Source organism: Tachysurus fulvidraco, chromosome 4 (assembly GCF_022655615.1).
Source record: "Tachysurus fulvidraco isolate hzauxx_2018 chromosome 4, HZAU_PFXX_2.0, whole genome shotgun sequence".
In the NCBI taxonomy this organism is placed as follows: Eukaryota; Metazoa; Chordata; class Actinopteri; order Siluriformes; family Bagridae; genus Tachysurus; species Tachysurus fulvidraco.
The window spans coordinates 16,031,209-16,044,627 of NC_062521.1; the positions used below are offsets into that span (position 1 = coordinate 16,031,209).

General features: G+C 37.8%; 1 protein-coding gene and 1 long non-coding RNA gene across 16 annotated transcripts in view; one reads left to right on the forward strand and one right to left on the reverse strand.

Annotated features, from left to right (window-relative positions):
* LOC113639758 overlaps positions 1-13,419 on the forward strand; it is a 33,589-nt gene that overhangs the window by 16,948 nt on the left and 3,222 nt on the right. Inside the window, exons 2-3 of the long non-coding RNA XR_003439890.2 lie at positions 12,273-12,479; positions 12,589-12,633. This is a non-coding gene — a long non-coding RNA (uncharacterized LOC113639758). The remainder of the gene's footprint in view (positions 1-12,272; positions 12,480-12,588; positions 12,634-13,419) is intronic.
* Positions 3,343-13,419, reverse strand: part of pax2a (paired box 2a) — a 28,936-nt gene continuing 18,859 nt past the window's right edge. For 4 of the 15 annotated variants that reach the window (XM_047812906.1, XM_047812902.1, XM_047812903.1 and 1 more), the window contains 4 exons: positions 9,021-9,230; positions 6,806-6,907; positions 5,179-5,265; positions 3,343-4,850 (listed from right to left, as the gene is read on the reverse strand). In XM_047812906.1, the coding sequence (XP_047668862.1) occupies positions 4,729-4,850; positions 5,179-5,265; positions 6,806-6,907; positions 9,021-9,230 (521 nt within the window). In that variant the 3' untranslated portion in view covers positions 3,343-4,728. Of the gene's footprint in view, positions 4,870-5,178; positions 5,266-6,805; positions 6,908-9,020; positions 9,231-13,419 lie in introns of all 15 variants that reach the window. The other 11 variants (XM_027141842.2, XM_027141836.2, XM_027141840.2 and 8 more) reach the window with 3 other exon arrangements.

The window sequence follows — 13,419 nt, forward strand, 5'->3', positions numbered from 1 at the left end:
ATTGCAGGAGCGGTTTACTGTTTCTCCTGTAAGAGATGCAATCATCTGTTCATTGGACAAACCGAAAGAAGCCTTGCTGATCTTTTTGTCAATGTTATATTTTAATATGCAAAAAATCTGTAATATACTTATATAATGATAATTTTTAAACTGCAAAAGTTTTATTATTTTCCAATATTATGTTATCATCTGCTTTGTTTATGGTGTGTTTATGTAGAAATTAAGAATATTAAGGAAAAGAAATTGGAAAAGATTCACAGGACATTTCATACATCCATAATATTTTTTAAGTGCATTTGAAGCTATAAGACCTTATAATTCAATTTTGTTACTTATATTAACTTTATGAAAACAATCAATACAGTAAATAGTAAGTAAGTTTTATAAAACAGTTTATTTAAAATGTTTTTTCCCCCAGTTAGGTTTAATCTGTAATCATTTGAATCATTATACTCAATATTTCAAACTGAAGTTTGTCCATATTGTTCATAGTCTATTTTAATGACAGGGTTTATATCTAAAATGATCCCTATTATGAATAAATTCATTACAAGACCTCTCATAAAATTTTATAATTAGCACTGTTTCTAATGAGGGGAATTTGATTGGCAGCCTTGGGTTGGCCTTTCCCCTCCCCAGCATCAAAAATGACACAGATGATGATGATGAGCATGTATGCAGTTGACAGGACTTGCCACCGAACTTGTCCACTGCCACTCCTCTGAATCCCCTCCTCTCTCTGAGGTTAAACCTCGTGACAGATAGGGATGCTCACTCTGTGTTAAGCTTTCATAGACGAGCCATGTTTTTTGCTGTGTTCGAAATAATGTGTCATCAAACCTTTATCACGTACCGACATTTACATAAAATGTACATGGACACATTTTCCATGCTATTACCATTTCTGATAGTGCTTTGTGGGAGTTAGGTTGTGTCACGCTGCCTTGTCAACTAGTAGCTGCTGTGCATTAGTGGTTAGGTTAATCAAGTCAAATGTGCAGTGTGTAGTAAATGTAAATATTTACTATATGAATTTCCAGCTTATAAGAATTGGAAATGTGATCGAATCAAAATATTGTCCTTATTTATCTGAACTTTTTCAGCATTGATGTGTTTCAGAAAGCACTTGAATAACACATTAAATAGTTTATAATATTATTGTATAGTTAATATAGTAGTATCAATTAATAAAAATGGTCATCCCTTTTCTACCAAGTTATATAGTTTTCACCAAACATAGTAAATGCTTTTATTTTGAAAAGTTTTTTTTCTTTCTAAAATCTTTTTTTTAATACATACAATTTTTGAATGAGTCACAGAATTTCTGGTGGAATTAAGCAAAACAATAAGTAACTATAAGAGTTAGTGTTGGAGACTAAGTGTGTGTGGAGCTGTTTGTCGAAGCGCAGCAGTACAGAGCTCGGGCCCCCTGACTGGGTTTGAGGAGCCTGCAGGATGACAGGTGCTTTTTGTAATGCCTTGCTGATGAGAGCCAATCAGCTGATTCCATTCGGCTTTTTTTTTTTTCCCTCTCCCTTGTTGTCATCTGGCATGCTAAAGTGAAGATGAGCCTGATTGACAGATGCATTCAGGTTCACAGTTTATTGGTTTCAGCAAAAGAGGCAGATATGCCAATTTAGACAGGGTAGTGAGGAAAAAAAAGTTTCCATCTAAATGGAATAATTTTACCACTGGGAATTCTCAGCTGGGGGAAGAGTGGAGGCGAGGCTTCTTTTCCTTATTTTAACAAGGCCTGAATGACAAACATATACGACAGTAAGAGGCTGACAGAACACCAGCTTTTGATGCTTCACAGGGGATCCATGAAATAAACAATAGGCAGAGCAATTGAATTACAGCAGGGTGAGTCTGCCTGGACGAGAGGAGCAAGCAGTGGTCTGCTGCAGAGGAAACTTGAAGCATCATTACATATCTCTCCCCCACTCTCTATATAACTCTCCAACTCTCTGTCATTTATTCACTTCTACAGAACTGTAAAAAAAACAAAACTATATATATATATATATATATATATATATATATATATATATATATATATATATATATATATAAAATGTGTGTGGTATGTGTGTGCGTGTAAACATAAGTACTCGCCCCATACTTGCTTGTTCTCCCTCTCTCTCTCTCTCTCTCTCTCTCTCTCTCTCTCTCTCTCTCTCTCTCTCTCTCTGTGTGTCTCTCATCTCTCATGCTTTGGACACTAGTAATGTACATGTACAAAAGATGTTATTAGAATAACTGCAACTCACAAGTGTTGACATACAAAAAATTTATTTCTCATGTGCACAAAAAAGAATCGGACAGAAGTGGATCAGAGCAACGTTTGAGGCCACATGGCTTTAGTTTCCATCAGAAATTATGTCCATGACACATCGTCTTAACAAGAGGAGAAAGACCATGCCCTCTACCTTGCTCTGCGAATGCAGATCATTTCTGCCTTTTAAAAAAAGACAAAAAAATGAATACAGGGTGCAATGAGTAGGACAAAATATGTCTTTGTTCTATGCGAGACGACAATTTTTTTTTTACCTTTTCATTGTAACAACATTCACACTTTTAATTGTAATTGATACTGTCTCTGTTGCCATAATGATTTATGTATTTTGACGTGTGTGTGTAAAGAGTCTGAAATTGTATTGTTTCTCTATTCTGTTATGCCATAATCACCTCCAGGTCACTGTGTTGACAAGATTACCCACTGGTTGTATTTTGCTGCATTTTTAACCATCGAGCAGGGGTCATAGTTAAAACAGCCCATAAAACCAGGCAAACATAAAATGTATCTGTAATTTGTACAGGGTTATCATCAATAAGAGATGGATGGGTCATCTGGAATTAGATGGATAATCGAACACAGAAGTAAAAGAGAATACAGAAAGCCATTTACTTCATTTGCATAGCGACTTAAAAAATTATGAACAAGTCAAAAAAAACTGAACCAAACATACAACCAGTCATACATGTGATGGGTAGCATTTGAAACCCTCAGTAATAATTGACAGGTTTCAATTTTTGTTGCACTTTTGTTCCAAGCACAACACCTAAGACACAAATGTATGTAATCTTTTTTTTTTCTTTCAATTTGCATATCTACAAATGAAATCAGTAAATTACTACGATACTGCAATGGTCAGATGTAGATGATCTTATATACACATTGAAGAATTGTCTTCACATTATACACAAATTCTACAAAGCAGCAGTTTGTTGCAAATGACGTAACATTGACTAACGGAATACACATTGTGTGTGTACACTGTAATGTGCAGTTGATGGAGCGTTGTGTTTTGTTTAACATTACCACATAGAATCAGTGTTGACTACTATTAAACATAATACTGCTTTATTAATGCATACAGATACTGCAAATAAAATATTAAATATCAAACTAAGTCTTTGGCAAATGTTACATTCACTTTACATTTTCAGGAGATAATGGAATGAATGGTGTTTTTTTTTTTTTCACGGATTGAAATGTCCCACCGAGAAATATTGATCTAATACACAAAAGCTGTGTTACTTGCATATCTACCTCTCAGGACTGGAGCCAGTTTTCACCCACGTCTTTAAAACGTTGTAAGGCAGTACTAGGAGTATAACGTATGTTGACATGAGAGTCGAGAACAATCTTCTGTTTAACATGAGCAGTAGTTTTATGTAAAAATAATACAAATAATTTAACAGTTAGACTCTGTTTAGTACAGAGGATAATGGCCCAGTAATTTGTCATAAGAACATGTTTTTCTCAACATTCATGAAACAAGAACAAAAAGAAAACAAAAGCAGTTAATATGAGTTGAAGCAACAGTTAAAGGTGTCAGTTTTTTTTCTGTTGTTTTGTCCAATATAGAAAGGGTTTTACATGTTTATACATAATCATTGGACAAAGGCTGCTTGCTCACTGACCTCATAAACATTTTGTAATTAAATAGTGCAAAAAGGAGCAAAGCATGATGTTGATTATGATGTAGCACCTGAACAGAAACCTGTCATAATCTTAAAAATGTAACAAAAAAAAAGGGAGAAATTGTTAAAATTAAAAACAGCTCCAAATGTAACCCAAGAAATTCATTTATCTTCAGGCCATTTATTACCTTTTTATTCTTACTTCAGACTTTTACAAATGATTGTGTCTCATAGCACATGATGTAAGCCTTTTGATATCGTCACAACATCTGATTGCTGAACTGGTCAATACAACAGAGCTTTTGTGCTGATGCTTTAAACTGCAGTGCTTGTCTTTCCTATACTGTAACTGCACCTCTTGTATAACTGAGCTGTCCATGAGAGGTTTAGACACTGGCAAATGACAATCCAAAATTGCCTTTTTAAATCCTTCATTGATGGTATTACGTACAGCATGTAAAGGAATGCAATGATTGATGAAAAAAGAAACAAATAAGAACAACAACAACAAAAAAAATCACGTGTTAACTTTGTATTTTTCACACGGTTTGTCTTGTTTTATATCTTATAATATATATATAGATTTTGTATAATCTTTCAGAGTCTTTACGGAAATTTTACAGTCATTGTTCAGCGAGTTGAAAAACAGGGGCTCAGACATCGATGATTAAAGTGAGGGGCATCAAGGAAAATGCAGGAGGGGAAATTCACGGCTGCTTGACCCTCCTAATCTCAGTCTGACTCTGCAAAACTGAAGATGGTGGAGCCACGCTGAATGTCCACGTTGGGCCGTAACACTGTTCAAACTGGTGCGATACGTGGGTCATGGTTGTGTTGCTGCAGAGTGATGTGGTTGCCATGGTAACTAGTGGCGGTCATAGGCAGTGGCAGCAGTGGGAGGGGCCGAGCCCCGGGACGCGGCACTATAATAATAAGGGGAACCTGGAAGTTAACAGAAGAGCGGACCGTTTGAAAACAACCAATGCAATGTACAGGCCCGCTCTAAAGCAGGAGAGAATACAGTCTCAATTCAAATCAAAATCAGCTATTGTAATGCAGGGTGATGAATCTTTGAGTAATTGTTTTAGAGGTAAGGTAGCCATTTATCTTTTTCTCCTTAGGAAATAACTTCAGTTACAATCTAGATAATACTAATCTGTGAATTAATATGTACTATTAATACACGTTGATATTTGCTTAGATGATCAAACAGTCAAACCCTTTTTGAAATCAGGTAATGTTAATACTCACTTAATAGTGCAGGGTTGCTGAACCTCCATGCTTCATTGTAGGTTGTGTATTGTGGATGGGAGTAGGGGTTTCCAGAAAAATCACTTCCTAAAAACCAGGACAAATCACAGTGTAAGATATGCAGATCTGATCATCTACACCAAATGGATTGCATTTTTCCATGGTTCTAATCATCTTCAATATTTCGAGGCTTCTTTCTTCAACTGCTTCTCTCTCCGGCTTTTTACATTGACTTCCAAAAGATCCCCAATGGACTCATTTTTGTTCACATCCATTCTCTTTATGTAGCCTAGACTTTTGGACAGCAGTCATGAGTGTATCAATGAGCAATGCTGTTGGTCCCCACGTTTCTTTCTTTTATGAGACAATAAAGGCTGGGGTTTATATGAAGCTGGTGAGAAATGGCTTTTGCTTTAACAGTGTTTTGGGGTCTGTCACTAAATCTTAGTTGTTCTGGGAGCGGATAAATAGGAACACGCATTAAATCCATGCCTTCTGGATTTAAGAGGATTTCAGTGTGTGTGTGTGACCAGTGAAAATGAATCTTTGATGAAGACATATTTGATGTACCTATAAAGATATGTTTGTCCAGCAAATGAATCCTGTCACTGAATTAAATTTGTCCTGCAAAATGTATTCATGTTTGTAGACTGGGCAATCCTGTTGAGACTGAATCTGGCTGAAGCACTCAACAGTGACCGCAGCAAGAATCCTTTTGTGTTTGATGTAAAATATTTGTCTTTTAATGCTTCGCTGTCTGTGCAGATGTCAATGCAGATGCTGTGAGACAGTTTTTCAGCTGGTCTTATTCCTATACTCAGGGAATAGTGTGGATTTTTTTTTTTTTAAATATGGAGCTGAGCTCTGCCTGTCCTTGTACTGTAAAGAATAGATGTTGTGGTAAGTGTATGTTTGTATCTGTGTTTGTGTGTGTGTGTTTGGGGAGAGGGCACCAGTCTGTTGCCAGATTGCATCCTGTCCTGGTGGCTGGCAGTGAAACTCAAGCTGGGTCCCTGAGAGAGATAGTGATTTAAATATTTACAGGCCTTCCTGCCTGCTGTTTTGTGACCCTTAACTGTTTGCTGTGAACCTGAACTGCAGGTTAAGTAGAGGGGGAAAGAGATACGCTCTGCAGCACTGGAGGCTGGGGCAAGAGAGCCCTGTTTATCGATGGTCCGTGAGAACATTGGGGGGAGGCGGGTAATGAGCATTGGAACCCGTGTGGAACTGAGAGGAACTGTCCTATATCCTATGCCCTGATCGCGTATTGAGTAATGCTAATTTGCTCCCGCACATCCAATAAGTGGCATGATGCTTGCTTACAGGTCAATTACATGTCCTTACTGTCATTACTCACTACATGGCCTGTTCTCACTGTACTTAGCATTGTTAGCACTGGTCTATCAATACAAGGTATCATTATGATTTTTACCCGACGCTTTATTTTAGTTGTCAGCCTCAGCAGAATTTTAAAAGTAAGGCTATCAAACATTACTTTAAGAACTTTATATTGGTTTGGAACAAAGTCAGGTTTGCTGAAGATGGTCAATTGATGAGGACTACTGACTGAAAATATTATGAGCTCGCTTAAACTTAACAGCCTCGTAAAACCAGTATTATGACTTACCAGGAACCATTCCAGCAAGTGTTGAGGTGGGGTAGCTGCCTTGTCCAGTGGGGGGGACGTGAGGGGGGTAACCTGGGAGAGTCGTGCTGGCCATGTCTCGACCTGAAAGGAAAGTGGTTGAAGAATGTAAAAGCAGTTCTGTGACCAAGCCAGATATATTTTTTGTGTACTTTACAAGCAAAATCCAATTGCTGTCTGATATAAGCTTGAGGTAAGCCATGGGCTGGTGTGGACTGTATAGTATTCACAGTAAAGTTTATGGTCCATAAAATAAACTGGAAAAGTGCCCTAAGGTTCAAAGAGTGATAAAGTAACACACTGGCAAGATATGCAACCTTAAGCATAATAATAATAATAATAATAATAATAATAATAATAATAATAATAATAATAATAATAATAATAATAATAATAATTTCAGTCCTGTCATAGCATTTCTCCTCCTTACACAATGCCAGAATTGCTAATCAACAATAATGCTACAATCCAAATTTCATCACTTATCAAAGAGAGTGTCAACAAACCAGCCAAAGATGATTGAAAAGAAAAAAGAAGGCTATATGGTCGAAAACTCATTACTGATAAACAATGTTGTGGGCAAAAATCATCTTATCTCCACTTTACCACTCAAAAACTGCACACACAGCAGAACGCAGAAGCACCTCCACAGCTTTTCATTCTTCCTAGATCATTTGAGCCTTCAACTTTCACAGAGCAACACTGACAGCCAGTTTTTACTCATGCTGAAGTGACATGGATGAACAGAATTGAACCCTGTTATTTGTCAGAGCCCATACCGAATGACAGCTGAGGACTAGAAACACACTTGGCCTCCACTTTCAACATTGTAATTGGGGCTCACGGTCAGCTCTCCTGGCAGAAAAGTTGATTCGTCTTTGTTAGCATTAGGGCCAGTGATGGTTATGTAGCAACACATTCTCACAGATTTAGCTGTAATTAGGCAGCAAGAGCCTAAGGTCAAAACTTCTCACAATATTTGTGCAGAAATGTCCTAACAGAAACTGACCAGCACAAAAAATGACAATTAATTCAAAAAAAATAAAATAAAATAAAATAAAATAAAAAAAAAAATCTGTTTTAATATGAATAAGGATGATGTGATCTAGCCACTAATAGTGAGTTATGAATTTACAAGTGTGAGAATTACCTCCCAGACTGACACAGTTATTGACTGACTACTAATTGTATTTATTTCATGAGTAGTTGTTCAATGCAAAGATGCTATTCTTTATTAAAATTCCCTGATGTAAAATGACTGTATATTGTTTCACGAATAATCACAGTTGCCTAGGTTTGCTGTCGAGTGTACGCAAAATAAATCAGCTACAAATTTAAAGATCCTGTGGGCAAATCCTAATCAGAATGTTGTAATTACAATAATGATCAGGATACAGGGGAGCGGTTTTAGAGTGAAGCAAATGTAGTGAAATGAACCTAATGATCATCAGTGCTCTCTTTTTAGCACTGTCTCTCTGAGACACAGGCTGCTCTGACCATAAAGAAAACGAGCAGAACAGAGGAGATTGAAATTCCAAACTGACTGAAAGCATAGTCGCTTAAACCTGCATGCTGAATGCAGCACAGCCTCGGGCTACAGGAATCTAGTCATTCGGTGTGCACAAGAAGCACGAGGGAAGGACAGGCTGAGCAATCAAAAATGCAGTGAAGCACTAAAAACAAGGCTAAACAATGTCAGTGATTTTTGTTATTATCACTATTAGCGTTATTGTTGTTGTTGTTGTTGTTGTTGTTGTTGTTGTTGTTGTTGAGTTTGATTATTGATAATCTTATTGCGGTATTGTGTAAATGATTTGTTTTCATTCTTGTACAGTTCCCATTTATTCAAGGTCAATGAGTTCTTCAGTAAGAAATGGATACTATTGAGAAAAATGATAAAGAGGGTTTTGTGCTTTTTTGAAGATAAAAAAATCTTCTATTTGAAGTTTATGATCATGAAAGGTACTCCTCCCCACCCCTGACACACACACATTTGGTAAAGTAGACAATCTGAAGCAAGATGTGAAGGTCTATCTTTAGATTTTCCTGACATAAAAAAATACATTAGATTAAACCATTTATGTTTTATAGTAGCTACAGTAGTAGCTTTGGGCTAGAGTAGGACAGTAGCTGTCTCCCCCCAACCAGCGCAGGGTACAATGATATTTTTTTCTCTCTTCCTCTCATGGGGTTGTACCTGCTATAATAGGCTGGCTTGCATACTGGCCGTAGCTGGGGCCATGGTGGCCATAGGCACTGTAGCAGGGGGTGGAGGCGTCTACTGACACACCGGGCTGGAAGGGCAACAGTTCCGCTAGCCCCGAAGCTGCAAGTGAAGAGGGGGTGAAAGGAGCCAGTGAAGCCTCGTGCGGCTCTTGCTTAACACACACCGTGGAGGAATGGGATTCTGCCAGGGTGAAGAAACAAAACAAAAGCCACACACACAATCAGACAATGCACAGGCACACCCATGGTAGGAAAAAAAAAAAGAATGACGGTTGATGAGAATGGGAGCACTCAATCAAATCCAACAAAACAAAAGAAGAAAGATGGGAGTCCTTTGACTACAACAATAATGTGTTTTGCAGTATATTGCAATTTAAAATATCTTTTTCTAAAAAAGAATTAAATATCTAATATGCCTGTTTCTAAAAGGATCAAATTGGATGTTTGGGTTAAAAACCCAAAGGCTCGATAACTTCTCTAAATAACTGTGATAAAATGTGGGAATGATCCACTAAGAATACATTGTGTTCTGCCTCAAAGTGTGTGTGTGTGTGTGTGTGTGTGTGTGTGTGTGTGTGTGTGTGTGTGTGTGTGTGTGTGTGTGTGTGTGTGTGTGTGTGTGTGTCAGGATGAGTTGGGCAGTGTGTGTGTCAGGATGAGTTGGGCAGTTAGCATGTAAAGTACACACACTCAAGTGTATAAGACACAGTTCACTGTAACACTGTGTAGAGGCGACTGATCCACACATGATCACCCTGGCGATACCTTAAACTCACATTGTTAACCGAATGGAATCTAATGTGGTCATCTCTTGCACCTTGTGAATGTGAATCCCAGAGCGTAAAAAGCTTTCTTTACTTTAAAAGAGTCAAACGTATCTTTCACAGTCAAAACCCTTGGGCTTTTTCCTTGAGTCAAATGCAATGTGTCAGGTTAGAGATAACTCCTGTTCCCAGAACAGACGGTGCAGGTTTTTTTCTTAATGTGCAACACCAAATGCATAGAATATATTTGATATTGGGAAACAAGAGCCTTGTAATAAATCTATGCAGCAAGAATTATTACCAAACAAATTTTGACAAATTACTTGTAATTGCCATTCACATTATCGGAAAAGCATTTTTTTATTTTTATTATTAGAGGTTTCTATGTATATAATATCTATTATATATTAACAATGTCACCAACTAATGGTAATCATCCCAGATCAATCAGACACAAATTTCAGGGATATTTCCCCAAGGTTTATTTGTAGGAAAATAGTACATGCACATTAAAAAGGCTTCTACAAATCACAACAAATATTTCCATTAGAAACATCAAAATTAATACCTTCTGTTTGGTGAGATTTGTTCTTTCTCATTCAACACAATGGATTTGCTTTTGCAACTTAGACAATCCATTCTCTCTCTCTCTCTCTCTCTCTCTCTCTCTCTCTCTCTCTCTCTCTCTCTCTCTCTCTCTCTATCTCTCTCTCTCTCTCTCTCACTCTCTCTCTCTTTCTCATCTTCTTTAACGTCCTGATCTGTTATATTGGCCTGGCCTGTTGGGAGAGCTCTCACAGCTCTATGATAGCCTCATTAGCTGCTTTCCAACTATTGTTGTTTTACAACCAAGCTGTGTGCACAGAATCCCTCATTAAGATAAAGTCTCCTTTATGTCAGATGCAACCCTGATAACCCTTTTAGACCTAATGCTAGGAAATAAGGCAACTTAACTGGCCCCTTTCCCACACAAATCAATGGCAGATTTTCTTCTTTTGAGTGAGTCCAACCTATCGGTGAAATCTGCATGCCATACCTGAATAATAAACACCATTTTTTACTAGCGAGTTTCTTAGAGAATGTAAAATTTTGCTGCCATTCACACGAAAGGGGTTAAGAGAAGGTATAAAAACGAACAGCTCTGATGACTATATTTTACGGAACGTGATGTTGGTCATAAAGCTCGACTTTCTAGACGAAAACCTTAGAGGCCAATAAACAAGAGGGTAAAAAAAGCTTTGAGGGGAATTAGACCTCGTGTTTTCATCCACTGTGCTCTCCTGTTGGCAGACAAACAAGGGCATGGAGCTACACTGACCCAGGCTTAGTGTTCGAGATCAGTGAACTTTGAAACTAATCAGAAGTGCTGTTGCTTATTGTCCTGTGGACGAGCGAGGCCTGCAAAAGGGAAGGCTGTCAGCCTCCTGATTACTGAGATGGGAGATAAACACAGGTCTGCGCTGAGGCTCTCTCTCAGCAAAACACATCACATCAGCTCCAGCTATAGAGTTCTCTATGTCTGTCTCTCTCCATTGTATCGTTTCACATGGGTGCAGATCATGATGGGAGGGGCAGGGACTGACTTTCTTTCTTTCTTTCTTTCTTTCTTTCTTTCTTTCTTTCTTTCTTTCTTTCTTTCTTTCTTTCTTTCTTTCTTTCTTTCTTTCTTTCTTTCTTTCTTTCTTTCTTTCTTCTCTTTAAAAAAAAAAAAGGCAGCATTTACAGCAAAGTCACCCGCACACGAGCTTTTAGGGGATTTAATATTTTACATTCAATGACAGGGACACCTTCATGTTTGCAAAAACAATAACAACTCCTAAAATTCATTCATTTATTTATCTTTAGTAACTGCTTTGTCATGGTCATGGTCACTGTGGACCCTAAGCTTATCCTGGGAACGCTGGGAAATGTTAAGGAACTAGGAATTTATTACAGAGCTACAAAAAATAAAAATATGGACAGGGCTTAATCAACTAAAAGTAAAGGAGTGTTAAGAAAGGTCAATTAAAGTTGACTTCCAAACGTGTGCTAAAGTCATTGCTTATCAGATGTGTGCTCAAAGGTTAGTGTGCCACTGTAAGGATGAAATAAGCATTAATTTGGGCAGCCTGGCCTGGCGGGGCTGTGCTGAGCTGAGACACAGGTAGTTTGTCACAGGGCCACACATGAGGCGCCTGAGCCTAGTTGGCTGCCTGTTGTTTGCTGCTCACTGGAGAATACCAAGCCACACTTAAAAAAATGGCTCTCTGGCGGATATATTTCAGCCGAAGCTCATCAGTAGCATAGGCCAGCACAAAGCAGCCTTTTCTTTCTCTCAGCCTGCATATGCTGCTTTTTCTTTTAACTTCTTCTTCTCATACCCGATGCTTTTTCTTTCTTTCTTTTTTCTTTTCTAAAAAAATTTAAATAAATAAATAAAAATAAAACAGACTCCAGACATAGAACTCTGTTGCTTTCAGGCACAGCCCTCACCCCACCTCCTCCTCCTACCATTTCTCTGAAGAGATTTTGAACAAGGGAGATCCCTTCAGCACCTGCTCAGGTTTTCAGAGGGTCAGAGGGGTGCCCATTTATTCAGTGCCATCCCACTGGCACCAGGAAGACTTCCATTATATGCCTCTGCAGGGAGGGCGCTTAAGAATGTGCACTGGCTATTCATTCCAGAGGTATGTGCAAAACGGCTTTTATAAAAGACAAGTCATATCTGGAAAGCATCCAAATTCTTTTTTCCAAACTTGGAATAAATCATGCCTTTGTTTTTTTCCCCCCTTACAGTTAATGCATGACTATTGGAATGAAAATGACTAGGCTGGGTTATAGGTAAGAAAGATAAGAAAGTAGTATATTTTACCTACTCATAATTGGGAATTGATTAATGACTGGAAAGGATTATCTCAGTGCTCAGAAGTGAAAATTGTTAGCATTATCTGTACCTTTTTTATTTATTAGACATGCGTTTGTACCTATTACTGTTTTCAGTCTGTGAACTATGTACTTTGACTGCAACATTCACGTGTTAGTGAAACTGCTGTGGAGAGCCGACATCACGCTGTTTTTAAAACTTTGACTTTGACAAAGAATTAATTCAGCTAGCTAACAGGGCTTCTCCACGTTTACAAACACACAACAGCAGTGCTAATTCCTTGCAGTAATAGGATAAACAGCAAACAGAAAAGAGCCGTGTCTTCTATGTCTTGTGCTCTTAAAATTCCAATTTCTGTTTTGTAATGAAGAATTCATTAATCATTCATCTTTAATAGATTATGCAAATCTTGTGACATAAAATCAACATGATCAATGACAGCGTGAATTTTAATTAGCTCAGGAAAACATTGCAGCGAATGGCCATAATCTGCAGCTTTATCCAATGGCAGGGAGTCATTTATTCTAAATTGGCTCTCAGTGTAAACGCTGAGGATAATTTAGCACCTCTTTTAACTTGGTCCTTATACCCATTTCCAGAGTTTATCACATGCTAGAACATCCAGTTATTGCTTATAACCCTACATTACTTGCTCAGCACTGCATTATAAATTGAATTATTACTGCCAAAAGTCATTTAAAATATCATGCCCAACACTTAATGTCTAAAGTCTTTCCAGTGAA